The following is a 25,624-nucleotide window of genomic DNA, read 5'->3' as shown; positions in this document are numbered from 1 at the left end:
GAATTCGAGCTCGTCGTCGGCGCGGCCTGCAATATTTACGGGACTTTCTTTACAGCGCGACGTGGAACGCTTCGCCCGCAAACTTTCCGCCCGCGATAATCGTTCGTAACTTTACACACGTGCGCCGAGAGAGGCTCAGGCTCGAACCGAATCCGAGTGTTCTATCGAAGAAGGCCAGGCTCCGTTACGCGGAAAGCGGTAAAATATTTCGAAGAACCGTATTTCGCGACGACGGAACCGCGAACATTGTCAGCGGACTGGCGTAAGACATATCAACGGCGAACGTAGGCGAGAACGAGAGGGAAGAACCTGAGGTGGCGACGAGGACGGAGGTGAGGATGGGAATGCCCGAGGAGGTTCGCTAGTATAGAATCTAAAAAAAGATCATCTACGTAAATATGTGAGCACGAACCTGGCCTCTCCCGGTCGCATCTTCGAGAATCTGCCGTTGCGACATCCTCGCGCAAACACAATCTCGTCGCTCGCGCGCGGCTCATTTGCATAATGTCCTCGGTCCATAGGTGGAAAGGACGTACGATCCGTTGTAAATTCGGCCCCGGGCTCGTCGCTGGCTGCTACGCGCAGAGAGTGACCGTTATATGTCGTCATTCTCTCTCTCTCTCTCGCTCTCTCCACGTTTGTCTGTCTCTCCCTATCGCCGGTGGTACCTTATCGCCAATGCGGCCAACGTAGCCGCACGAGTAACGATCGCGCGGCCCGCACTTACGATCGATCTATCTCAATCGATCGTCGGGGCGCGTGCCACGATTTACCATCGATCGCCGGCGATTGATTAGCCCTGTCGAGCCGCTCATCGGCTATCCTTGGCCGCGAGCGGAACGAAGATACTCATAAAAAGGAAAAAAAAAAAAAAGAAAAAAGAAGCAAAAAAAGGGACGAAAATGGAGGATGAGAAGAACGAGAGACGCACGAAGAAAGAAGAAGAAGAAGAGCGAGGAAGAAGAGCGAGGAGGAAGAGGGCGGAAAGGGGGAAGGTGACGGGTGTGGGAGGTGGGCGAGGATGACGGGTGAAGGGAGAGGAGGCGAGAGGGGTGCGGAACGAGGGAGACGAAACGATTGTGGCGGAAAAGGAGGGTAGACGAGCAACGAGGGGTCAGGAGAGGAAGCGCACGTGCGTGGGAGCGAGAGGAAGAGGAAGAAACGAAGAAGCGTGCGCTCGGGAGGAGCGAGAGGGAAGGCAGAGAGAAAGGGGGGAATGAAGGGCTCGGCGGCGGAGAGAGGTAGAGTCGGATATACGCGCAGCGAGACGAAGAGAGAAGGACGCGGACGGGAGAGGTGTGCAGGAGAACGCGACGAGAGTGAGAAAGAGACAGAGGCCGGCGAGAGCACGAAGCAACGAAGGACGGAATACGCCGGACCAGCCGCAGCCGCCGCCGTCGCCGTCGCCACTATCGGCCGCCTCCACCATCGGCCGCCTCCATCACCGCCTCCACCGCCGCGAGGCTTCGAACCCGACTGCGACCGAGTGCTATCGAGCAACAACGGAAACGTACGAGCGGTGCGGTTCGAGCGGCCGAGCGGGCGATACGGCCGAGCAGTGCGGTGCCGACTCTTGCTGCCGCGGTTGCATATTCTGCGGTGTGTGTGTGCGCGCGTGTTTACACGACGAGAGCAAGAGAGAGAGGGAGAGAAAGAGAAGTAGAGAGCGAGAGAGAGAGAGAGAGTTCGAGCCGTGGAGGCGAGAGAGATAGAGAGAGAACGGGAGAGCGAGAAAAGAGAGACGAGCTTGCGAGAAAACGGTGGAGATACGCAAAAAGGCGACCATCGAGTCGTCGGAATCGTCCGCGAAAACACTGTGCGCGTGTTCGGCCGTGCGGGTTCCCTCCCGCAAATCAGAGCAAGGGGTGGAGGACGTAGACTCGCGCAGCGCCGTGAGAGCACGTACGTACGTACGCACGCACGTACATACGTCGCGTTGCGATTCCTGGCGTATCGCGAGATACGGCCGAGCAGCTATCGCGAGCGAGCGAGCGGCCAGCGGACGCGGGGGACGTGCGGCGGTGAAAAACGTCGTGCAGCGTCGTCGGCAGTGCTAGCGCGCCGCGACGACAGCGACGGCGACGTGACCGGCACGCATACGCCGCGAGAGATACACGAAAGAGCGATAACGCGCCAAACCACCCTCGCGCGCGCGGCCGCCTTTGACGGGGCGTGGGTTGCACCGCGCCGCATCGCGTCGACGGGGGTGCGGGCGGTGCGCGTAATTCAAAAGGTGCGCGCGACGGCCGCGGCGAGAACATGACAGACGACACGGAATGCGCGAATTCGAGGCGGCATCGCGTCGCGGGCGTAGGGACGGTGATATAAAGTGGGACGACGGCGAGGGGACCAGGACGGAGGGAGGAGAGACAGAAGAGAGAACGCACGTGAGAAGCCGCGGAGGGACTCCGAGGAAGAAAGCTTCCGAGGCCTCACCAACCCGCGCGGCCAGTGATCCCGGCTCGCGTGTTGCGCGCGCGAGTGCGCGTCCGCGCGTCCCGTGAGTGTGTGCGAGAGGACCCAGGCGAACGGGCCCCGAGGGAAGGAGAGAGAGAGAAAGAGAAAAAGAGAAAAAGCGGAGGGACTTTCGTGGCTTCCGGCCTGTCGGCGCGGAGGCGTTCCGGCTGGCGATTTCGCGGTCCCGCGGAGAAGATGCTGCTTACGTCGCCGACGATCGCTGCGACGAGGGTTACGGCGACGACTTCGCGAGGCCTCGACTGAGTTTTCCATCTCTGGGAAGAATAAGAGAAGAGAGACCGAGAAAAAAGGGAGATTTTCGTGCGATACACCGCGTCGTGATCGACGTCGGTTCCATCGCCACGACGGTGGCGTCGACGAGCGTCGTGCTGCTGTCGTCAAGAAACGGGACCGTCCCTTGAATTCTAGCGGTCGAGAAAAGCAGCGTGGGACATTATTTACGAGCGCACTCGCAATCGCGGTAATCGGGAGGCACGGCGCAAGAAGAGGCCGTTGGCGAAAGCGGCCGGGCACAAGAGCCGCGGATAGTTTCGCAATCACGCGATCCGGAGGACCTTTCTCGGAACCACCCGCGATCCTAACAATCTCCCTCGAAGGATCTCGAGGCCGGGGTATCGATCCCGGTTCAGTGGCGTGGAACGAACGCGGACACGTACGGCGGGCTTCGCCGTCACGAAGGGATCATACACGCGTCACGAAGGGATTCCCTAAACCCCTCTTCCCCCGTGGCCAGCCTAAAACGAACCTGCTTTCGTTATCGTGGACGCGTGAGGGAGGCGTCCGCCGGACGCTGCGGGCCCCGATACAGCGGGAAGTAAGGCGCGCGACGCCGCGACGCCGGCCGTCGGCAGATCGCTTCCGGTGAAACCGACAGCGCGAGCGACGCAGCCAAGATGCAAGTGGCCACGTTGTTCAGGGAGAGCGCTACCCTGCTGGGTGCGTCCAGCCTGGACCCCCCGCAGACTCACCATCATCAGGGTATGCTCCAGCCGCAGCCGCAGCAACAGCAGCAGCCGCCGCATCAGCAGATGCAGCAGCAGCAGCAACACGCCACCGACATGCACCTAGTCGGCCACCACATGCAGCACCACTACAAGATGTAAGTATCCGCCTCACCGACGTTCTTTTCGCGCACTGATGCCCGCGACCCGCGCTCGCCGCTCGAAAGTGTCCGACCTTCGGGCCGAGTGAGAAACCCGCTTTAGCGAGCGCGCTGGCGTTTCGAGCTGTTGGCTTCGCGAAACGTCCAAGATTTCTCGCCGAGCGCGCGCGCGAAGCTGTGGAGAACCTTTTCTCGCGTCGCTACATAAAATACAGCTCGGCGCGTCGGGCTACTTCAGGTTGTTTTGCTCCCTAACGTCTTGGAAATTTGTGGGAACTCTCGAAATAGGCTCTTGGGAAATTACAGGCGTCGAATGTTTACGCAAATCGTCAGCGTTACCAATTTCAGGTTAATTAATTATAATTATCACGCGGTGACCCACAACCGGCGCTTAATGCGAAAGAATTGGTATTTGCGGAGGCGGGAAGTAAAATTTTACAATACTTTACGAGACTTATCGTTACACCCCGAGTGCAGATTGCGGATTCGAAGAATCGGAGGAAAAAAAAAATAAAAAAAAATAAAAAAAAAAAGAGAAATTGAAATCACCGAATCCGCCGGGCGTTTCGGCGTTTCCGTTCGATAGGTGAATAATGAAGGCGATTTTGCGACCAGTTGCTTCAATTGTTGTAGAAACCAGGCGGTTTTTGCGGTCAAAACATCATATAACCGGTAAACCCATTTCGCTTTTTCCACCGGGTAGATGCTGTCCAAACACGTCTGGCTTTTGCATCAATACACCAGCCACTAAACGGCAAACCATATTCGTATACCAAACTAAGCGGCAAATGTTATTTGCCGAACACTAAAACCCGTAAAACCCATCCGTTCGAAGAAGCGACCTTGGCAGCTTCTTGCACACGAAACCTTGGGCGTTAAACTCCACCTGACGGGATAATTTAACGCGGCCCCCTTCTTCGCGTTACGTTTCTAGGTAAGATTCTTGTCGCGAGATGATTAGATGGGAAGATAATAAAGCGAAGGGCGATGCTATCTCGCGTACGAACGCCGCTTCTTATTAACGTCGAACTCGATCGTACTTGCCGGCTGTCTCTAATTAAACAAATTTAATCGAGTCGTAAAGAAGAGTGAGTTCTTGAGCGGGGCGGGCGGAAAAGATTACGCGAGGATCGTCTCGGCTCTGGGCCTCTCGCGGTCCAAATATTTTTTACGGCGATACGTCGGGGAATGATCGGCCTCGACGGAGAGTATCGTCGCTCGTGTCGTTGAAAACGTTTATTTACGCTTGTCCGGATATCGACATTAACCTTTTAAACGACGCGGTCGGTTAGCGCATAAACGTTGCCGCCGGTATCGCCGCCATTCATATTTGTTTTTATCCGCGTCCGCGTGCGCGCACAGAAATATCTTGGAATGGAAACGGCTGGACGCGATACGATTTTATGAGCCACATGTTCCCGCAATATACGCGGACAATACAAATGGTGACTTAGATCAGCAGGTGAATTCCACCCGGCGAGCGAGAAAGAGAAAAAAAAAAAAGTGAGAGAGAGAGAAAAAAGAAAGAGACGGAATCTTCTTTTTTCTCTCCCGCTCTTATCGGCAAAAGCGAAATTGTTCTTGCCGCTTCTTTTTCAATATCTCCTGCCTTATGAATGGGCCAGGAGGAAAAAGAGAGAAAGCACGCGGTGGATTCACACGATGTGCCGCGGGAGGAACTTGCCAGACTTTATAAATGGTGGCCTCAAGTGGCTTTAAGTAGAAGAAGTCGTGCGAACGGTTATAAACCGCCGAGAAAAACGGAGGACCGTACGCGCGCCGCGAGGATCGAATGTCATCGCGCCGGTTGCTGTTGCTCGTCGGTTTTATCGCATTATCATTCGCGTTAAGACGGCGAAATGCGGAATTTCTAAACGGCCATTTTCTTTTTCGTAGACTACGAGAGACGCTTTCCGTGAATATTAAGATAAGAATTTTCTAATCGGGAGAGAGCGGAGGGGGGGAGGGCTTCCGCGTCGTATCGCCTCGAATTATCTCGCTGAATTCACGCGAACAACATACTTTTGAGCCTTTAACAGACTTTCTGGCGCGTCGCGGCACGCCAGTCGTTTAACTTGGAAAGCGACGTGCCCGAATCCTCTCGTTCGAGAGCACCTCCGAGCCGTGTATTATGCAAATTCGATAAGTCTTAAAATCTGATTTACGACACATCCGGAATAAACGGCGGTCGGAGGCGCGAACGAGAACCGCGCACCGAACTTGAGAGCCGGGACTTGGCCTACGACTTGCGCGGGAATCGACGTTCTTTATTTTCCGATACGCGTCGCCGTTGCGCCGAACGGACTGATAAGCATGCAATGCCGTCGGGCGTATCGCGACCAAGGGTCATTTCTTTCCGAGACGTCGATGAGTCAGTCAGCCACCAAGACAGAAATAACGTCGCGGCGCGGTAACGCCGCGCGGACAGAAAGGAGGCGCGATAACCGGGCGGAATCGGGAAAAGAGAGAGCCCGCGCGCGCGTCCGTTTCGCTCCAATTTTGAAATACGGGGAGGACGATCTATCATTCTTGAAAATTGGAGTAAAAGCACCGCCTTTTTTTTTTTTTATATATATTTTAGTCCGCCGATATTTGCAACGTTTCCGTCGGCGCGATACGTTAAAACAGGCTATCGAACGTATGATAAATCGGACGTTTTACATCGCCGTCCTGCTTCGATGTCCCGACGATGTAAAAAAAAAAAGAAAAAAAAACAAAAAAAAACAACGAAAAAGCAGCATACGTTTCAATAATACGCGCGAATGCATTACGCGAAATCCCTAAATTAATGTGAGCTCGAGCTGGTGATTGAAGTCGTTATAAAAAAAATTTTTTCTAACGAAACACGCCCGACGGATAATGAAAGTGTATCGATAACGTACGGGGCGCATCCGACGAACGGCGGCGAATAAATCTGCTTGCAAACACTGGTTCGAGTCTCTTGCGATTTAATCCTACCTCGGGGCGCGGTGACTTTTAGTTTCGCTGCAAGTTATTGCCACTTTCTTCCAACTTCTGAGGAAATTCCCGCGCAAGTAAATGAGTATTCCTGCTGACCTTTCCCCGAGCGGCGTCGCGCCGAAAGAAGTATTATTATCGATTGTGTCACGCGCCTCGCATCCCGACGCAAGTTTTGATTAAATCTGTTTATCCGCTCCGTTCTAAATTCGTACATATTCAAAAGCCCCGCGAGATGAACGCCACGCGGTGAATTTCCCCGCGATCTCCCGCGGCAAAAGTCATCTGGACTTTCATTGAGATGCGAATGGGCCGAGCGGCAAAAAGGAGACGTAAAGGGAAGAGGAAGAAAGATCCGCCGGTCGTTGCGGCGTGTCGTGTACCGCGGGGTCCCAACGAAATTTTACGTAACATGTAAATGCGCTTGCCGTGAATGCGGCCGCGTTACGTGCCTCTTTCTCTCCGTCTCCCTCGTTTTCTCTCCCTCTCCCGTCTCTTTTCATTGCCGAAGCGGCACTTACGAAACCAGTTTCAGCGTAGACCAGCGGCTCTCCGGTCTCTCTTTCGAGATACGGCCGACGAATTTTTTTTTTTCCCGTCCACGAGAACGCTAGCCTCTCTCTCCCGCCTTCTCTCTCTTTCTCTCTACAAGCTGAAAAATATTATCACGTTGTCGCTAGAGCGGTTCCCTCTTTCTCTCTCTCTCTCTCTTTCTCTTTCGCGTGAAATCCCCCGCGAGTATACCCTTCGGGGGAGGTGATGGAGGCCGCTGGCTTCGAGAGCTCCTTTACGAATTTCGTCACGCGCGGCGAAGGGACGCGCTGCCGGGGCTCGCTCTGCATTTGTATTCGTTGCGCAAGGTCCGGTCGCGCCCTCGTTCCTTAAACAGTATAATTTGCGGAATCTCGTCGTGGCGACGAGCAACTCTTTCCTTTTTTTTCTGTATTTTTTTCTTTTTTTTCTTTCGTCGCGCTTTCCTCCGCTCGCTCTTCTCCGTGTCGGATTAAACCGCCGGGATCAACGTTGCATCGACGAGTTTGCCATTCGTCGCGGAAGCAGCCTCTGTCGCAACTCGAGAATTTTCCCCGAGAAAACGGCGGCCCCGCGGTCGATCTTTCGGAAAAATCACGGGGAGGCTGGCTTGTTCTGCCGCGGGCGTTCAATTCGCGCGTGCGTGCGTCGAGATGAAATTCGACGATGAAGTCGTGATCGCGATTAACGGAAAAACGCGTGCGCGGCGACGCGGCGCTTTTTAAGCCTCGCCGGCGGATTGATGCGTCAATTCGGAGAGCGATTAATATCGCGCCCCGCGGTTTTTCAATTATCGCCAGCAGTATCGCGCGCGGCATAAAGACATATAACTCGATTATGCGGTATTATGACGTCTCGATGAAATAGCTTAATACAATTTCCATGTAGGACGCACGGCGAATCTGACAGTACGATAATTAAAGCGTGCGTCGCTTTATCGCTATCAGGGGAGCGCTCTCCCGCTCTTGACTCGGACGGGCTGCTGAAAATTAGTCTCCAGCTAAACTCGATTACTTCGCGATCGGAAATATCGATAGATTTGCTAAACGCTCGTCCCGATAAAAAGCATAATTCGATCGTCGACGCGCACGTACGACGAGATGAGGGGAATATTTAGCAACGGCAGCCGAGTCGTGGAAGTCCACCCTCTCTCCTTAAAAAAAAAGAGAAAAAAGAAAGAAAAAAAAATATATAAAAATTAAAAAGAAAGAAATCCATCGCTTGAAAAATCAAATTGAGCTGTAAATCGAAATAGAGGAAAGGTTTTAAACTTATCGTCGGAGTACGGAGATTTCGCTAATTTTAGCTCGAGAAAATCAATTGATTGATATTTGATACGGAATAAAGATCAACGACGAGAGACCCCGCGATGCACTTTGTGCGTTTGGAAGTTTTAATTGCATCACCGAACGATTGCGAAAATCGCTATCGAATCGCGACGCGTTCGCATCTTTTTCGATCCCCCTTCCGCGCCGAAATTAGATTCGTGCCGTGCTGATTAGTATTTAATTGCAAAGTTCTAGCGAGAGCGATGCTTGCAAATTTTATCACGTTTCGCTGAGGAACGCGAGTGCATTTGCATTCGTCGCGCCGCCGCCGCCGCCGCCGTCGGGTCCCCGCCTCGCGCTTCTCGCAATCCTTAAATTGCGGAATGTAATCAATGGATAGAATCTGTTGGAAAGACCAACGTTTCCGACTACATTTACCGGCGAATACTTCCACGGGCGCTGAGATAACGAAACCGATAGCGCCGCATAAGCGCTAATCTTTATGAATTCAAATTTAATTTCTCAATGAGTTTAATGTCACAGCTGCGATCGAAATACGGCAACTCGCACGATTCCGAAAGAGAGAAAGAGAGAGGGAGAGATTGTCGCTTCGCAGATTTTCGAATATTATATAAGTTTTATCTGCCTTCTATCTCTCTCTCTCTCTTTTGCCGCTTCCCTTTGTCATTAAATTATGTGAACGACCTCGCTGAAAATAGTCGGGCGGGCGTCACGAGTCGTCGATAAATGGTCCGCGTTAACGTAATTCTCTAGCCACTTCATCTTTGCGGTAATACTTTCTCGACTGCTCTCGTGAAAGTGTGCTCGTGTACGTCATTTCATAGGCAATAATTTCACGCGTCGTTATGCAACCGTTTTAGGTTCCGAGGTTATCGCCGCGAGAGCGCTCCATTTTTGCGAGCGCGGCGGAATTGACGTAAATGACACGCCGCGCCCGTCTGGATTCGCGCGGCGCGATAACGCGTGCGAAAAAGCACATCAAACGCGGCCACGTTGCCCTCTCTCTTTCTCTCCTTACCTTCTTTATTATTCTATTAAAATGTCGATCGCGAAACCGGCCCCCGTAAAAGTTTCAGTCCGAAAAAACGAAAGAGAGAAGAAAAAAAAAACCGTCCGCGTCGCGATCCGAAGGTCGTGATCCTGGAATCGAGTTTCCGACCGATCCGCGACTCTTCTCGCGTACTTTCCTCCTCGTTGAAAGTCGTCGTACTTTCTCAGGAACGAGTCCGCCACGTGTCGTTACAATGTGGCGCACATTTTTCACCGGGGGACGTCGCCGTCTAGTTACTCCAGTTTCCGAGACGGCGAAGTTTCAGCGCGACGTACGGGAATCCTCCTTACGATCTCCGACGTGCGGCACGGACGATAGTCGGGACGTGAAACGATGTAAACGCGACGGGAGACTGAATAAACTCGAATAAAATGTAATCGGCAATGAATTCGCAATTATGAAAGAGTAGAAAAAGTTGTGTTGCGCCGAGAGTGAGTTTGGAGTAAAACTCGTTTCTATGCGGAGAAAGTAAGAAGATTCACCTTTTTCTTCCTCTTTTTTTTTTCTTTTTTTTTTATCAAAAATTTTTACGATTGCATAACTAAAGCCAATAATGGTGAAATAAATCGCTATTCGTTACGCAATTTATACGTTGTTAAATCAAAACAATTAATAATATAATTAATTTCCTGTTAGATTTACGTTACATTGAAAAGTCCGAATCGCGCTTCCAAATTTTATCATAAGTGACGTGCGTGTGTTCTTTAAATTAATTTCGCGATAGCGAAATCCAATGCGAAGCGATAATTGGTTGTTCTTTTTTTTTTTCGCGATTCGTAAATAACGAAGACGCGCGATATGGAGACGATGACGAAATCGAACCCTTTCTAGCAGCCTTTTAACAAAAAAAAAAAAAAAAAAAAAAAAAAAAAAAAAGAAATAAAAGAAAAACGACGTCGGAGAGCTCCCAGACTTTACGTATCAATTTCTATCAATGCTGACGTAATACAGCGCACCGCGGTCAGAACGTAGCGGCGAGGGTGGAGTATTTGATGTATAGAAGAGTCTCTGGAGAATTGAAGCCAAAGCCGCAAGAAGTTTGGACCAGACTTGGGGGCGCCAATAGGTCAAGGCTATCTGACGCTCCCGATGTGTACACCCACACCTACATCGGGGCGGTCTACCCCGTTTTCCAGCAAATTCATTACGGAGTTCCTTGGGAATACTTGAAGATTAACGACGGAGATAGCTGACGGCGGGAACAGCACCGCGCATTCGTCACCGCGTTTTTCGAACTCCCTGACCGTTTGTTCTCTCCCGCGGTCAGGAGGAAAGGCCAGGCGATGGAAACCGTTCGACTTTCTGGAGTTGCGCGAGAAGAGGAAAAAAAAAAAAAAAATGGGAGAAAAGAGGAAAAAAGGGCGCGCGTAGCGGGCTGACGTCGTCGTCGTCGGTCTTCGCCGTCGTCATCGTCGATGCGGTTGCGAGGTTGAAAGTAGGCGGGGAGAGCAAGTGCAGCAAGGACGAATCCTTTACCGCGATGACAGGCTTCGCTCTCCGCCTCCTTTCGATCCCACTACCACCGCGGTGTTGGCCTGGCAGGATCATGCTCTTCCCGGTGCCGGCTCGGTTGCCAACCCGGCCGGGGTTTCCATCGGGTTTTGTGAAAATTTCTAAAACCCCTGTGCGTGCGCGCGCGGCGACGACGACGGGATATAAAATTCCAGCGCGGGTAATTACCTGGCGCGTTTAACGCGATTTTACGCCTCCGCGTGCGAGCCGATCAAATGTGAAGCCTTACGCGCAGCCTGTAATTTTCACGAGGCAGAGGCACTCGAACTTTTTCCCACCATTCCCTCATCTTATGTAATTTGTACGCGTACAACCTATCATCATCGCTAATCATCGTGATCATTAAAACAACCAGCGTCGTCCTCGCTGACAAACGGCAAACGCACGGCGTTGCATTAATTGCTACCTTTTTTTTTTTTTTTTTTTCTCTGTTTCCAATAAACCACCAGGCGCACCGACCGACGCCGCTACAACTTTCGAACATTCGTGCGAGAGGATATAGCCCAAGCCGCCCGATGTTCTCGGGCACGTTAATAAATGACGAACAAGTAGCGAGACACAAAGACAATCTTCGCGTTATTACGTCGCGTGTGCAATTTCACATGATTATTCCCGCATAATTTTATTATTAATACTAGACATTACGGAGCGCGACATTTGCTCTTGCTTTTACAACATTAAAGAACATTATTTTATACATTTAATAATTTTCGGTAACAAACTACGGATTTATGTAGGGACGTACGCAAACAAAGGTTGGCGGCGTACATGCCTCGCGCGACTTTAACGTCATCGCACTCCCGCATTCCTCGGCCTCCGGCTTCAACAGATAACACGCAGGTAGCGAAGCTTAACGTATGCATACGTGACCAAAAAAAAAGGGAAATAAAAAAAAAATAAGCCTGTTTTTCAACGCGAATCACCTCCCGCGATCAACAATCTCTGCAAAGAGTATTAAGTTAACGAAATAATAAAAATTAGGTTGACGTTTACTCTCGCGGCACGAAGTGAGCCAAGCGAAAGAGCATCGTGGGTAAAAAAAAAGACTACAATTAAATTTCTACACGTCTTCTTTTTAAGTCGAAAAAAAAGCCGGAGCGATCCTATCTGCCGAAATAACGGCGGTGAGATAAGCTTGGGATGGTGAGCCGACACACGATCGCTTCGATATACATGGCACAAATCTCTGGTTAATGAAGAAACCGCGGAATACAAATTTCTTGGCGACACGTCAGTCGATACGTCGTAATGATAAGCGCCGCGGACGCGGGATAGCGTGTTATTGCAAATCCGACTGCGAAAACAGAGAAAGAGAGAGAGAGAGCCGGGGCAACCCGACTGTCAACGGTTTTACGTTCGGGCTGACATATTTGAGTTACCGTAATGTAGGTAGCGAGACGAAATTGTCGGTTCTGGAGAATTCGATCGATATGTAATTGCCGATGTACGCGGGCGATCGCGTGGTATTTCCTTGGCAAGACAAAAGCAAACGCCGCAACAATAGCACGCGGGGCTGCCGGCGACAACACAGAATATCGAGCGGCGATTGCCTCGCGTAAAGAATGCCCATGAAATGAAACATAAAGCCTCGCGGGGGGGAAGAAAAAAACTCGAGGAACGTCCGAGCTTGCTGTAAGAAAAGCGCGCCCGAGACTTGAAGTCCGTAAATTAAACCGAGGCCGGGCTGCCGATAATTTATATATAATTTATTTAGAAAAAACCGTTAAGTATCTCTTTTTTTCTTTCTGTAATATTAAAATAATTCGGTTAGCTGCAATATATTTGAAATGACGTTACGGCGGGCAATGAGAAAAATGAAACAAGCCAGCGGCCGGGCAGATTTATATCTCGACCCGCGCGCGCTGTAGGACAGGAGGGAAAATCGAAGGGAGGGATAATACGAAAACGAGGCAAGAAAAGCAGTTGGAACACGTAAACGAAAGCACGTGGGTGCGCGCGACGGGACGTTTACGTCGCGGATAATGTCGGGTCGTGGAAGAAACGAATGGTGCCCGGGGTCGCGGACGGAAAAACGAGGCGAGGAGAACGTAAACGCGGCCACGTGTCGCCGATAAATCGACCTTATCAATAAGATCGAGCCCGCCGTCGCTTTCTCTCTCGTTTTCCCGGCTACCGCGCGCTCTCTCCTTCGTTTTCCTTCCGTTTCGTGCCCCACCGTCGGCGGCGTCCCGCCGTAGTTATTCATATATTCCGTAAGTTTGGAATACATGAATAACCTACGAGTCGCGAGTACTCCCGCGAATCGTCTTCGATGAGGGCCGCAGGTAAAAGTCGGCGACTTTTCCGCGTTTAGTCCCTAAAATAAAGAGAGACGCGGCAGAAGAGAGGAAATAATAAAGGAGAGAGAGAGAGAAGAGGGAAAAAACGCCGAGCGGTGAATGCGAAGGAGAGAAAGAGGAACAAAGAGCGTACGGACGAGAAAAATTGAAAGGAAAGAACGAAGAGGGCGGAGAAAAAAAAAAGAAAAAAAAAAATTTAACGTGGACGAGGGGTTAGCGAACGTGGTGGAAGGCAACGGGCGAGGGGACAAGAAACGAAATGAAGAGACAAAGAGAGGCGGCAGGATAATGCGAATTTCGAATTTCGAGTCGCGATTTACGCGGAGTTAAGCTCGTACTTTCGTAACTCATGCCAAACGGGACGCAGCGAGAGCGCCACGTTTTTTCCAGGACGTCCGTAAAACGACCGGGACAACGACGACGACGACGACGACGGCGGCGACGACGACGTACGCGCGACTCTCGACGTGCTGTCACTTTTTTTTAACATTGAGTTATAAATAAAAGCGCGTAGAGTTCGAACGAGAGAGCCCCGGCGTGGGTGCGCGAGCTAGCGCCGAGATATTTTTGGGATCTCCGTGTTGCAGTCTCGAGCGTTGCAGGTACGGGAGAGTAAACCAGAGAGGGAACGAGAGAAAGAGAGAAAATTACGCCAGCTCGGTTGCCATCTACCTCCGTCCGCTCTCCTACGATTTTCCGTGCCGATCACAATGACACTCTAGAACGGGTGTGTATCGAAATCACACAGATGTTTCATTAGCGAATCCTCTGTAATAACACCTTGTACACCATGCATGAAAATATATCTTGTCTCGCACTGCGAAAGATGCAATTAAAAAGGCTTATTTTATTTTTCGTCCCTCTTTTATTCCCCGGCGCTAATTAATCGACCACGTTGCGTCGTGGTTCCGGTCGAAATCTGTCCTCGGATTGATATAAGCGGAGGTTTCGTGTCAGACCGACCGTTCGGCCCTCTTCGATTACTCGCCGATATATTATTTTTCCACGTGTAACGTTTCCCGTTACGCCGTTTCGCAGACGTGTCGGCGTCGCGTGTTACTTCGCGAAATTGAACCCGGCAGGGAACTTCGCTCGTCATCGCCGCGCGAACTGTCGTAACGCATTCGGGCCGCAGCTGGAACAACTTTTCCGCGAGCGAGGCGCACCGAAGGGCCTTTCCGTGCGTGGTAAAGAGAGGAAGAGGGAAGGGAAAGTCCAGTTGATGATGCACGTGGGCAATTCCGTAATTGCGTATCGGTCGAATTGGCGGTCGGTGCGAGTGATCGTAAAACACGATCGAACGATACGCGCAGGCGGCGTATGCGTTAAGTTGACGCAACAATTGCGGGCTATGGTCACGTTCGACGAGAATAATAATGCGTCGAGATAAATACTCAGGTCGCGAGGACCGACCACCCTCCCCCCTGCGCCCTTCTGGTGCGCGTTCGAGCAATTAAAATCGCGAATGCGGCGCGGCGTCGAAGAATAATTGCCGCGATTTCCCGGCGCCTTAATATAGCGCTTTTAATATTTGCCAGGCGATGCCCACCGGCCGTTCGGCACTTAATGACTTGCGCTTGCACCGTACGGCCGTTGAGAATCAGTACAGAAATCGCGGCGTCGTTTCGCCTCGCCAGTTGACGCGAAAAAGGGTCTCCGGCAAAGCTACCTAATACCCGCGTAATAATGACGAAATTGCTGAAATTGCAGCTCGTAATGTACCACGCACACACGAAATAAACGAGAAAGTAGGTAAAAGTATGGTGTATAAAACAGAACTTTTATCGCTCATTTAAAAATGCATTCAACGTACTCGAGTAATCTTCGTTCTTTTATTTTTGATATATTCGATACCAGTGGCATTGGGATAACAGTTTTTTTTTTTTTTTTTTATTCGACGATAATAATATTATAATTTGGAAAAAGTGCAGCCGTTGTAATACTAGATTATAAGATGATACGATTAGGCAAATGTGCATCGAGCAATTCGAATTGTGTTGTATAATTCCGCAATTACCGAATTGGTTGTTTCGTTTTTCGCTCGCGGGACGATTAACGATAATATGATCCTAACTGCCGCGACACGTCATTTACGAAGCTGATAAAAACGCTTTTATGTCAATGTATGCGAATCGCTAACGAGCCCGGGCAAGAACCCGTCGATTCGTTGATTTTTCGCGTCCGACGGCGGAGAGGATTGGTCAGGATTGGTCCCCGGCCCCGATGTTGTAATATCACGAAAAAGTGAGGAGCGCGAAATTATGCATCGGTGACCCATTTCGGACGGAGGCGGCAGGAATATGGAAGATCACGGGGACATTATTTCGACGAATAATAGCGGAATAACGGATAACGAATTTTCGTTCTATTTTCGCGATCAAACTTATGTCACAGCGAGTTTGGATAATGAAGATGGAACGTCATAATCTTATTTCATTTTCTCGTATTATAAATCTCGGTCTCTTGGTTTTATGAAAATGAATATCACCACCACATAAATACGATCGCACTTATCAAATTACCGTAGCTGTACCCGCCAAGTTTGCACCTGTCAAATAATGGCACACGTGTGACACATGATATCAGAAAATTAAGAAAAATTCCTCTCACGCGTCGTATTTTCGTTTCCCGCGACAAATAATTCATCATCGATTACTCGCGAAGGCAGATAATCGACTAGATAATATAGTCAAATTAAATCGGAATCGTAGATTTAAGGGAGAGAGAGGGGAAAAAAAAAGAAAAAAGAAACAAAAAAGAGTTTCTCCACGCAAACGTGAAATCTTGTAAAAACGAACGACCTGTTACACGAAATTTTTCGAGATCCCTTGCTATCGTAATTTCGACGTACATTCGCGCGAAGGGCGAATAATTTAATAGCAATTTCGATTCTCCTCTCCGCGATCAAACGGCCGGCAAATATTGAACTCTTTAAGATCACGAGCGCTAACGTTCGAAAATAAAAATTCACTCGGCATTTTCGGGAGAGAATGATTTTCCGCGTTTCGCCCAGGGCGAGGCGAGCACCGAGATGATAACGGAAAGTCGAAGGGGTTCGAGGGGGAGGAGGGCGAAAAGAGCAGGGACGGGAGAAAAAGAGAGAGAGAAAGAGAGAGACGTTGAAGCACGCCGGACAGGGAGACGAAGAGGAGGACGAAAAAAGCGCGAGAGGAATAGAGAACCATGGAACGTGAGAGGAAGAGAGAAGATAAAGAACGGGGGGAGGGGAAAATGAGAGGAGGCGAGATAGAAAATGAACGTCCGCTCGTACAGAGAGCTCGTCCAACGGGCTCTGCTCTCCTCTCCTCTCCTCTCTTCACCTCACCGAGCTCTCACGAGCCGTGGTTTCGTAACACCACGTCTCTCTTCCCTCTCGCTCTCTGTCGAGCATCTTTCTTTCTCCGTCTCTCTCTCTCTTTCATCTCTCACGATACATCGCACGTATATATCGCTTTAGAAATTCCGTATCTTCGCAAAGACGCGCGATGGAAACGCAGAATAAAACCTGACGTTAATGGGGTAATAGAGTTTCCCCGTCATCCACGTTCCTCGCGCCGTCGACGTCGGCGTCTTAAATAAAAAGTAATCTTTAGGCGTGAACCTGCAGCGATCTATAAGCAGCGACTCGTAAACGCTACACTCGATCGCGCGGAGAGCTTTCCGGATAAACGGGCACGGCGACTTTTAAAATACGCGGCAGCGCTCGAGGGAACACGCTTAAATAGTTAAGAATGCACCGTTATTATATAATCGATTGACAAACAGGCGCGCGTATTAGCCCCGGCTTGACGCCTGCCACGGCAGGTGTATTTACGCGCGAGTAATTAGCGGGTGATTAATCGAGGATTAATTTGAGACGCCGCGGTCTTGGCTGGATGAAAACGATTGGGCCGCGACAATAATCCCGAATTCATAGACGCAATTCGCGCTCACGGTGACATACGTGACACCGAACAAAAACGTCGTAAATTTATTAAAGCGTCTCGGACTTCGCAACAAAGATATAATTTATATCTTTGGAGAATAAAATATCGTTACGCTGACACGCGCAAATCTAAGCTAATGTAATTAGCAATAAATTATCGTGTTGATGTTTTGCTTATTTAATTGTTATTTATATATTGTTCCGCTAACTTATAAGACGTCCGGCCGCGTCTAGGCGCGTCGAGTCTTAAGTCTCGAATGTATTCGATGAGGCATGAATTTTGTGCCGGGACAAAACCGTCGACGTTTATATTCTAAAAGATTAGAATTAGTCTGAAAAACGTGTCAAATTTCTTTTCTTTTTATTTTTTTTAAATTCTGTTGACTAATATAGCTCGCTTCAGGGTTTAATTATATTATTTAATTTACGTTTATCGCCATTGAAAGGTGTAATTATAACAGAAAAAGTTTTAATTAAACCGAAACTGCCTTCGAGGTGTCTTTCTGAAGATCTCACGTTAACACCGAAATTATTAAAAAAAAAAAAAAAAAAAAAAAAAACAGGGTCAACGATTTGACTCTCGAAGAAAGCTACCAGAAATAAGACGACTCGTTGGTAACGTTGATCGGAACATTAGAAATAATATGTTTGCAGCTCGAAGCCAAGCTCGAAGCTACGGAGTCTCCGCATACTTACTGGCAAGCTTTTCAGCTTCTTACGAGAGTTGGCTTTGAACTAGATTCGATCTTGCCCCGGCGTGCTCCGCAATGCGTGTGTGCGTACGTCCGTCGATAATTACCTCCGATGCTAATATTTGTCCAACATCGCTTGCGCTTTGCAAGATCAATTAGCCACCGGGAACTTGGAACCGGTTCCCCCGAGCTATCGATCCGAACCAGCTTCAGAATTGAGAGAGTCCGACACTCGTCGTTGTCGTTGTCGTCGACGCGCGCTGTCGCTGTCCTCGTCCTCCTCTAATGGCGATCATTACCGGCCGCGCCGTTATCGATCTCTAAACGCGATGATTATCGGTCTCTCGCAACGTCACGCAAGTCGTATTTCGAGCGAAATTGAATCGATGATCGCGATATTATTAGGCGACATAATTACGGCTATTTCATAAGCGTTTCTTTCTTCTCTTGCCTATTTTCCCTTCCTATTCTACGTGGCAGTTACGACGCAAGCTTTCCGCGGCGGACAATATATTATTCACGGTACTTACTTTCACACTTTTTATCGCGTTAATCACGATTTTTCTGGCGTATTCACAGGGATATTAAATATCGTATATTATATATTCCGAATTTGTAAAAAAAAAAAAAAAGAAATGGCTAGTTTTGAGTTTTAAACACTCGGACATTTCGGGAACAAGCGCGACTGGTCTCGAAGATTCCGTATAGCGAGCGTGATTCGTTATACGTGTCGCGCAAGTAGGAATAAAGTTACCGTAAATCTCTCCCATCAATAAGTTACGGGACAAGTTATGCGCGGCAGTTATTTATCGAGGCGAAGAATGCGCACGATTCCCTTGGTTATTAAACTTTGCCTCATCGATCTGTCGCCGTCCAATAACGCGCGATAAAGTCTACCTTTAATCGTGCAGGCTTTATACACGGCGCGGGATCGGTATTTTTGTTGCGATCCAGGTGTTAAATTGATCAAGTAAAGTAATCACGTGTACGATCGGAGAAAGTAATCCGCATAAATAGTCGGGAGGGGGAGGGAGGGATGCGCAATTTGTGCGAGCGCCGTATACGCGTATTGTGCGCGATCCGTTTTACGGGACAACTAATTACGTTATAATTCTAGACCAAATGATATGTTCATCAATTTAATCACGTTATAATCTATATCGGGTTGCAGACAGAAAGGCGAGCATGCGTGACTGGCGGCAGTGGTTTCCAAACTTGCCGGCGCGATCGAGAATTGAGTTTGCCGAAGTAACTTCGGGGATGAGTCTCACTGTAGAAAAATACGGGAACCTCCGCTCGCGCAAAAATTATTCGGGCATTGTCTATCGGGATATTAATGAAAGGATCCTTTGTCACTCTTTTTTCCCCTTTTCCCCAACAAATGAAAACATTAGTGAGAATTAATTCTGCACATTTTGTTCCGCTAACTTATAAGACGTCGCGGCCGGGCCGGCCATGCCGAATCTCTAGGGAGCTCCGCGATTATTCCGGGCGCAAATTTATTTTTATCAGTCCGCCGGCAGCTTGTTGCTGACGCTCGGGGCGCCGGCGTTGCGAACCAGAAGTTTTTCGCGTCAATATTTGCAAGCAAGGCCCCTCGGTGCCGTACCTCGAGCTAAAGTCCCTGTCATTGATCAATACGTTTGTTGCGATAGAGTCGCTGGGCACCGCAACTTCCAAGTCTACGCGTCAATGTCAGAGATCGTTCAACTGCCATTAGGAGACACCTAATTCAGGGCTAATTTCTGCTCTTTTTTTTTTTTTTGTACAAACGAAGTAACTATTAGAGCTGACATATATATATATTCATAAAGATCAATAATGCTATTCAAGCATGGCTTTTATCTTCGCTTCTAGGCAGTGAAACGATATTACTGCCAATGGTTCTTTCTTGTGCCGCTGCGTCTCTTTATAATTTCAGTTAACTTTCGATTATTCCTTACCCGCGCTCGCACGAATAGATACAGGGAGCGAGATATCTCCGTGTGTTAGTTAGGTCGTAGCAATGAAAACGCGGTGATCGGCGCAGGCACGTTCTCTCGCGTCGAAAATTAAACCCGCCGGGATTTCGCGCAGATTTCAATTCCCCCGCGCGCGCCGGGGTAGCGTCGTTCCGACGGAAGCTTCTCGGCGTCTTCGCGATAATATCCGCGAGGAGAATTTACACCGCGCTGCGGGATGCAGGGTAGACGAGGTAGACGAGGGGAAAAAAAAAATAGCTCCGAAATAGCGTTCGCCGCGCTATTCGCCGGGCGCCGATCGCGAAATTGGGTCAGCGAAAGAAACCTATGGAAAATCTAGCTAGCCGCGGCCGGGTGTCTCACGTGCGTACCAGATTTTCCCGCGAGGATACACGGAGCCTACCGTTACGTGCTCGATACGTAGAAGAGATCGGTGCCGAAAGAAACCGACCGGCGGTTCTGCGCGATCAGCGAAATCGTTCCGCGGGACAGATATCTCGCCGCGCGATTTCGGCTGCGAGCGGGTTGCCGGCGTGATGTAGGTCGCGCGTTACGAAATCTCAACTCGCGGCCAACATTGTTGCGTTCTTTTTCTCTGACGGACTCGTTGCACGGTCGCATTGTAAAATACACGGGGAACGACTACAAAGACGACGACTACGAAGAAGAAGAAGACGACGACGACGTAGCTATTAATCTCGCGCGGCTAATTTTGGAATGCTGCCTTATTACGCTTTAAGTGTGTCGCGAAGTTGCTGATTTCTGGCGTATCTCGAGTATAATTAAGTTTAATGCGAGCACGGCCTGCCGTCAGCGAATGGCGGGAGGGACGGCGGGCGGTTAAATCGGATTAAGATCCCGGTGGAGACCCGCGCGCGCGATTGAATTAATATAATAATACGTGCGCGACGCGGGATCGAAATACGCGCAGCGACCGATTCGATCGGTGGAATGTTTTTTTATTCCCTCTTTCTCTTTTTCCTATCGGGAGAGCCGGGGACTAGTCGCGACGAACCGACGGGCGATCCATGGGCTCTCGCGTGACGCCGCAAAAGTCGCCGTAATCGCGCTCACGCTGAACGCAACGAATAAATACGTCGTAAAACGGCGCGGGAAGGAAAAAAAAAAAAAAAAGAAAAACGCCGGAGTAATTATACCTCGATCGCTTTACGAGAAGGCCAGGAATAACGAAACAGGTTTCCAGGTTTCTTGATTACTTGATGCAACACGAGCGCCGGCCTCTCCTCTTTCTCGCGCGCGCGCGCGGACTTACGTAATGTCCATTAACGTCGTTCATTAGCGCGATCCAAAATCGCAACGGGTATACGCCGCTCTGGAGTCCCCGCATCGCGATCGATGCGGAACAATCGTTGCCCAACAGCCGGGCCCCACCTCGGCCGCGAATTCCTTCGCCGAAAACTCGGCGACTTATCCACGAAGAGGATCTGCACATCGCGCGCGATTGCGACATCGGAAGCCAGCGCCCCGATGTCAAAACGAGGCATCCACGATCGAGAAACTAGGCGCTAGTTATCCGAGGTGGTTACGCAACGAGCCGAACAATTCGCTTCGACTTAGTTTATTTCTCGCGAATCGCCGAAGAGCCGGTTGTTTTCGTCGCGATTAAACGCCCTTCCGCGAATTAGAGGCGGAAAGAATGCGGCGGAAATGTTTCCGTGTCACGTTTATACGTGCTTTCGAAAGAAAGATACTCTGGGGGGAAAAATCTGTGAATGTTGGAGTGCTAACCATTCTCAATGGCCCATTTAGATTGCGGCTGTGATGTTTTCCTTTTCTGTTGCCCCGTTTTTTAATAAAAAAAATTGTTTTTTTTTATTTCTTCTGTATGCGGCGAAATGTAGTGCAACTATTATGAAAGTAAAATAAATCCTCCGGCGGAGAATATTCGGGGCAAAGGGAAAGTGCGCCGCCGAATTAGCTGAAAAAGTTTGCGCATAAATAACGCAATCCGAACTTTTTACGGTGGAGAGAGATCTTCGTTTCGCGTCTTAACTTTTATTTTCCCGTTAAATACACTCGCTCAGTTTTAACGTTTATTTTCAGACGTAATTACAGTGTCAATCGAAGCGACGCGGGATAATCACGGCGTTACTTGTTTATTAAATTAGCAATAAGCGATATTTCAAACAACAATCTGTGATTCAAGGAAGCTGTCATTCAAGACGACGAAAATAATTGGCGCAATTTTTGCTCCGTAGCAAAAGCAAAGAAACGAAAGAAAGAAAAAAAGAAAAAAAAAAAAAAAAAGAAAAAAAAAGAAAAGAAAAGGTAGGATTATTATTTTCGATTATGTTTGCATGCGAGGCGTATTAACATGCTCATAAATCTTCGATCGATTTGTATCGGGACAAGAAAACTCATGAAGCGCGAGCGTTTAACAGGTTCTAAGAAAAAAAAAGAAAAAAAAAAAATAATTTTAAAAAATACAACGTAATGCGTCCTTCGCTATTTCGTAATCAAAACTGATTACGGAAGTGGCGTTTATCTCGCGGTAAACAAAAAAAAATAAAAGGTGCATAACGCTAGTAATACGTACACGTTTTATCATTAATTTCGTATTCTCCAGTGTAACGTTGAGTCGAGTGAAGAAATCGAAAGTAATTCTCGCGGTGTGTGACTTCGCCGTACTTTTCTTTCCCCGGTATTATATTTCGTTATCGAGATTCCATTGTAATGCACGCAGTTGGCGTCCTCCGCTGCTAGTAACGCGAAAAGAAGCTTGCCGAGTTTTTTCCCCTTCGCGCGTTCTTCGCTGTCAGTCGGAGGGAACGATTTCGTCATATTCGACGATTTCGTAGACGAGTTTCTCCGGTTCGCGGAGGGATCGATAGCGCGAGCGTCCTTGCGCTGCGTGCATCCTTGGTAACGGCCGGATCGGGCGCGTCGTTTCACCGGGGCGGAGGGAAACGGTTTTTCAACGGCGGGGAACACTTGAGAAACGAACGGCGAGCTACGTGTTTACGTACGTTTCACCGACGTCGTAGACGTCGCGGCGCACGTTGGCCTCCGCGTCTTCTCGTCCGGACGAGGAAGGTCGAAAGAGCGAGTCGACAGCCACTGAAACTCGCCGATGGCGTCGATGTGCGAAAATCATACACGGGCCCCTCGCAGTGGTCGTACGTGTTCACCTGTAAGCCAGTGCGAGTGCAAAGCCGAATTTACACACGGTTGGGTCTTGATCGAATAACGTTTTCATCCACCCTCTTCCCTCCCTTTCCTAAAAAATAAGACCCTCGACCCGAGAAAAACTGAGCGCTGCACAGGAATCCGTGAAAAGGGATTTTTCAAAGGGAATAAATCTCGAACGTCTAATATTTGCCCCTCCGTTTGTTAAGGAAAGATACGCGAGTGTGCAGTTTCGCGTGGAATATTTACGAAAGAGTAAAACGTTCGAGAGAAGCGGAGGGACCGTGGTCCTTCGGGAAGTCGGAACGTCCGGCCGCGAGAATTTCCGTGAATCGAGCCTGGGCGCAATATGCTAACGCGCGTACGTTCGCAGGTTGTCGAAAAAGTGGGTAGAAAAAAAAGAAAAGAAAAAGAAAAAAAAGGAAAAAAAAAAAGCGCGCGTATGGGACGAGAAAGAAAGAGAGAGGCGACCGGCGTACGGTACCGCGAAGGAAACCCGCAGGTAATTGTGCGAGCAGAAACGCTGACGCAGATAAGGGAAACCCTTACGAGCGCCTTCCGTACGGCTATTTATGAGCGGCGCTGCTAGTGAGACGGAAGAACGGAAAGGAGAAGAGGATCCGTGGTGGCAACGGAGATCCGAAAATTTCTCCCGGAGAGAAGAATTTCCTCCCTTTTTCGCACCGGGCGATTTTCCCGGCGCTTCCGGTCTGCGGCACCCGAGGATTGGCCGGGGAGAGACGCGACTTGTGCTAAGCGCGGAGTTCTTCTGCTTGCAATTGCGCGCGACGCTGCCACCCGCGAGAATCGAGGGCTCGAAAACGGCGACGTTAGGGGTCAGTTACATCCCGTAGTAACGCGAGTATCAAAGATCAGCCTTTAAGAGCAGGGGGTTTCTTTCGCGGGGAACGATATTTCCCTCCCGAGAATTACAAAGACTCCGACTAGATGGTCCGCTTACTTTTCGGTTGCAGCGCCCGGTAATTAAAACGAGTACAATGTTTGAGCGCCCCGTTTGCTCGAGAGGACCGTGACAACGGCGACGCCGGATGAAGCAACGCGGAAAAGCGTCGTGCTTGCGTGTTCCGCCGCGATCCACGGCGTCCTTAATTGGCTGTCGCTCCCGAAGCCGTCCCGCGGGATGACTTTCGTTAATTGATACGCGCGCGAGTGGCAATTCGAGGTAAAATCGTCAAGACGGATGATATCTCGGCGGAGTTGGCGAGATCGAGGTCGAGCTGACGACGAGCGGCGTTTTCGTCGGCAGCGTTCGATTAATGGATAAATGAGAGAGAGAAAGAGAGACACGGGAGACAGTAACGAGATGACGCGGTCGAAAACGCGCGCAAATCTCGCCGAAAATTGCGCGATAATTGAGATCGGTACGAGCAGGCCGCGCCACGCGTTTTGGCCGATATTTATTGTCTTATTATTATGCGAACTGTTTCATGAACAGTGGCGGCAAGCGGGACAGTCGGAAACCAATTTGCGTAATGATATCAGTGCACGAGCCGCCCAATGAAATGGTATGAGTAACGTTTCGCGTCCCAAACGACTGAATTAATCATTAGGCGGAGTTAGATTACAGTTATTAGTTAATCGAGTCGTGTTCAATAAAAGACATTACGCTGCCGCTAATGAATGAACATTGCGACCGGTCAATCGTTTGCGCTTGCGGCTAAATAAAAAAAAAAAAAATCTTTTTTTTAATTAAAAAATAAAGTAACGAGAAGAGCGATTATTACTAATGTCACGGTCGCGAAAGCTCAGCGAATTTTTGGTGGCCGAACCGGAAAGGAGTCCAAAGAAAAGGAGAGAACGGAGAGGGACTCCTGGTGGAGTCGCCTCGTCTCGTTACCGTCGCCGATCGCGATAGCTTGCGATTAACTCGCGTTCCTCCCCCTCTCCTCCCTCGCGAGAGGGAACAAAAAGAGATCGGCTCGGCTGTACGGACGGATACGGCCTTATTAGCGTTGCAATTATATCCCCGCGTATCACTGTGTTACACAATGGCAGTAACGAGCGCGCATGCAGTAATAAATTACGACGGCTCCCGTAATCATTACCGTGGAGTTTCGTGTAACAGCGGCGTCCTATCAGTTTACATTCGACTTTAATTGCAGCGTGCAGCGGCAGCCGGCGGCGGCAACGGCGGCGGTCGGCGGCGCAGCGTTTTTGGAACGAACGCGAATTCTCGCTCGCCCCCTCTCGCAGGCGTGCGCGCGGTCAGGGTGTAGCTATAACGGGCACGGAATAATTAAAAGCACTTTTAATAAATTAATATAATATTACCACTCATTTTCCGGGCATTATCCCCGCGAAACATTTAATAATGCCCCGAAGTGGACGAGGGAGAGGGGAGGCGGACGAGAGGGGTCGCCGGGGAAGGGAAATCTTTCTACCTCATTTTTTTTCGATCAACGGGTTCATTAATTCATCGCGCTGCGCTGCGCTTCTCGCGAAATTATTCCGCCCCTACAGCTCGCGCATATCGTACAACGCCCGGACGTGGCACGTGTTATATATGTATATCGGCCATCGAACAATTTTTTCCCATGCGCGCCAGACATAATAATTATGCCGAAATTAAAAACATGTATCGGGCAATTATTCATCGTGCCGCGTCGGTGGGACCCGTACGGTAAAGTCCGTACGGATGATCGAGGATACCTCGGCTA

At 49.6% G+C, this 25,624-nt stretch overlaps 2 protein-coding genes across 3 annotated transcripts in view; one reads left to right on the top strand and one right to left on the bottom strand.

The window, feature by feature from the left end:
* The window catches only part of Dnmt3 (DNA methyltransferase 3), a 120,575-nt gene that overhangs the window by 19,223 nt on the left and 75,728 nt on the right, over positions 1 to 25,624 (bottom strand). The gene's annotated exons all lie outside the window — the stretch shown is intronic.
* Positions 1,035 to 25,624, top strand: part of Tdg (Thymine DNA glycosylase) — a 107,224-nt gene continuing 82,634 nt past the window's right edge. Inside the window, exon 1 of the mRNA XM_070661427.1 lies at positions 1,035 to 3,577. Within this exon, the coding sequence (XP_070517528.1) occupies positions 3,372 to 3,577 (206 nt within the window). The 5' untranslated portion in view covers positions 1,035 to 3,371. The remainder of the gene's footprint in view (positions 3,578 to 25,624) is intronic.

This window comes from Cardiocondyla obscurior, linkage group LG09, assembly GCF_019399895.1.
Source record: "Cardiocondyla obscurior isolate alpha-2009 linkage group LG09, Cobs3.1, whole genome shotgun sequence".
NCBI lineage: Eukaryota > Metazoa > Arthropoda > Insecta > Hymenoptera > Formicidae > Cardiocondyla > Cardiocondyla obscurior.
This window is presented reverse-complemented; position numbering and strand designations above follow the sequence as displayed.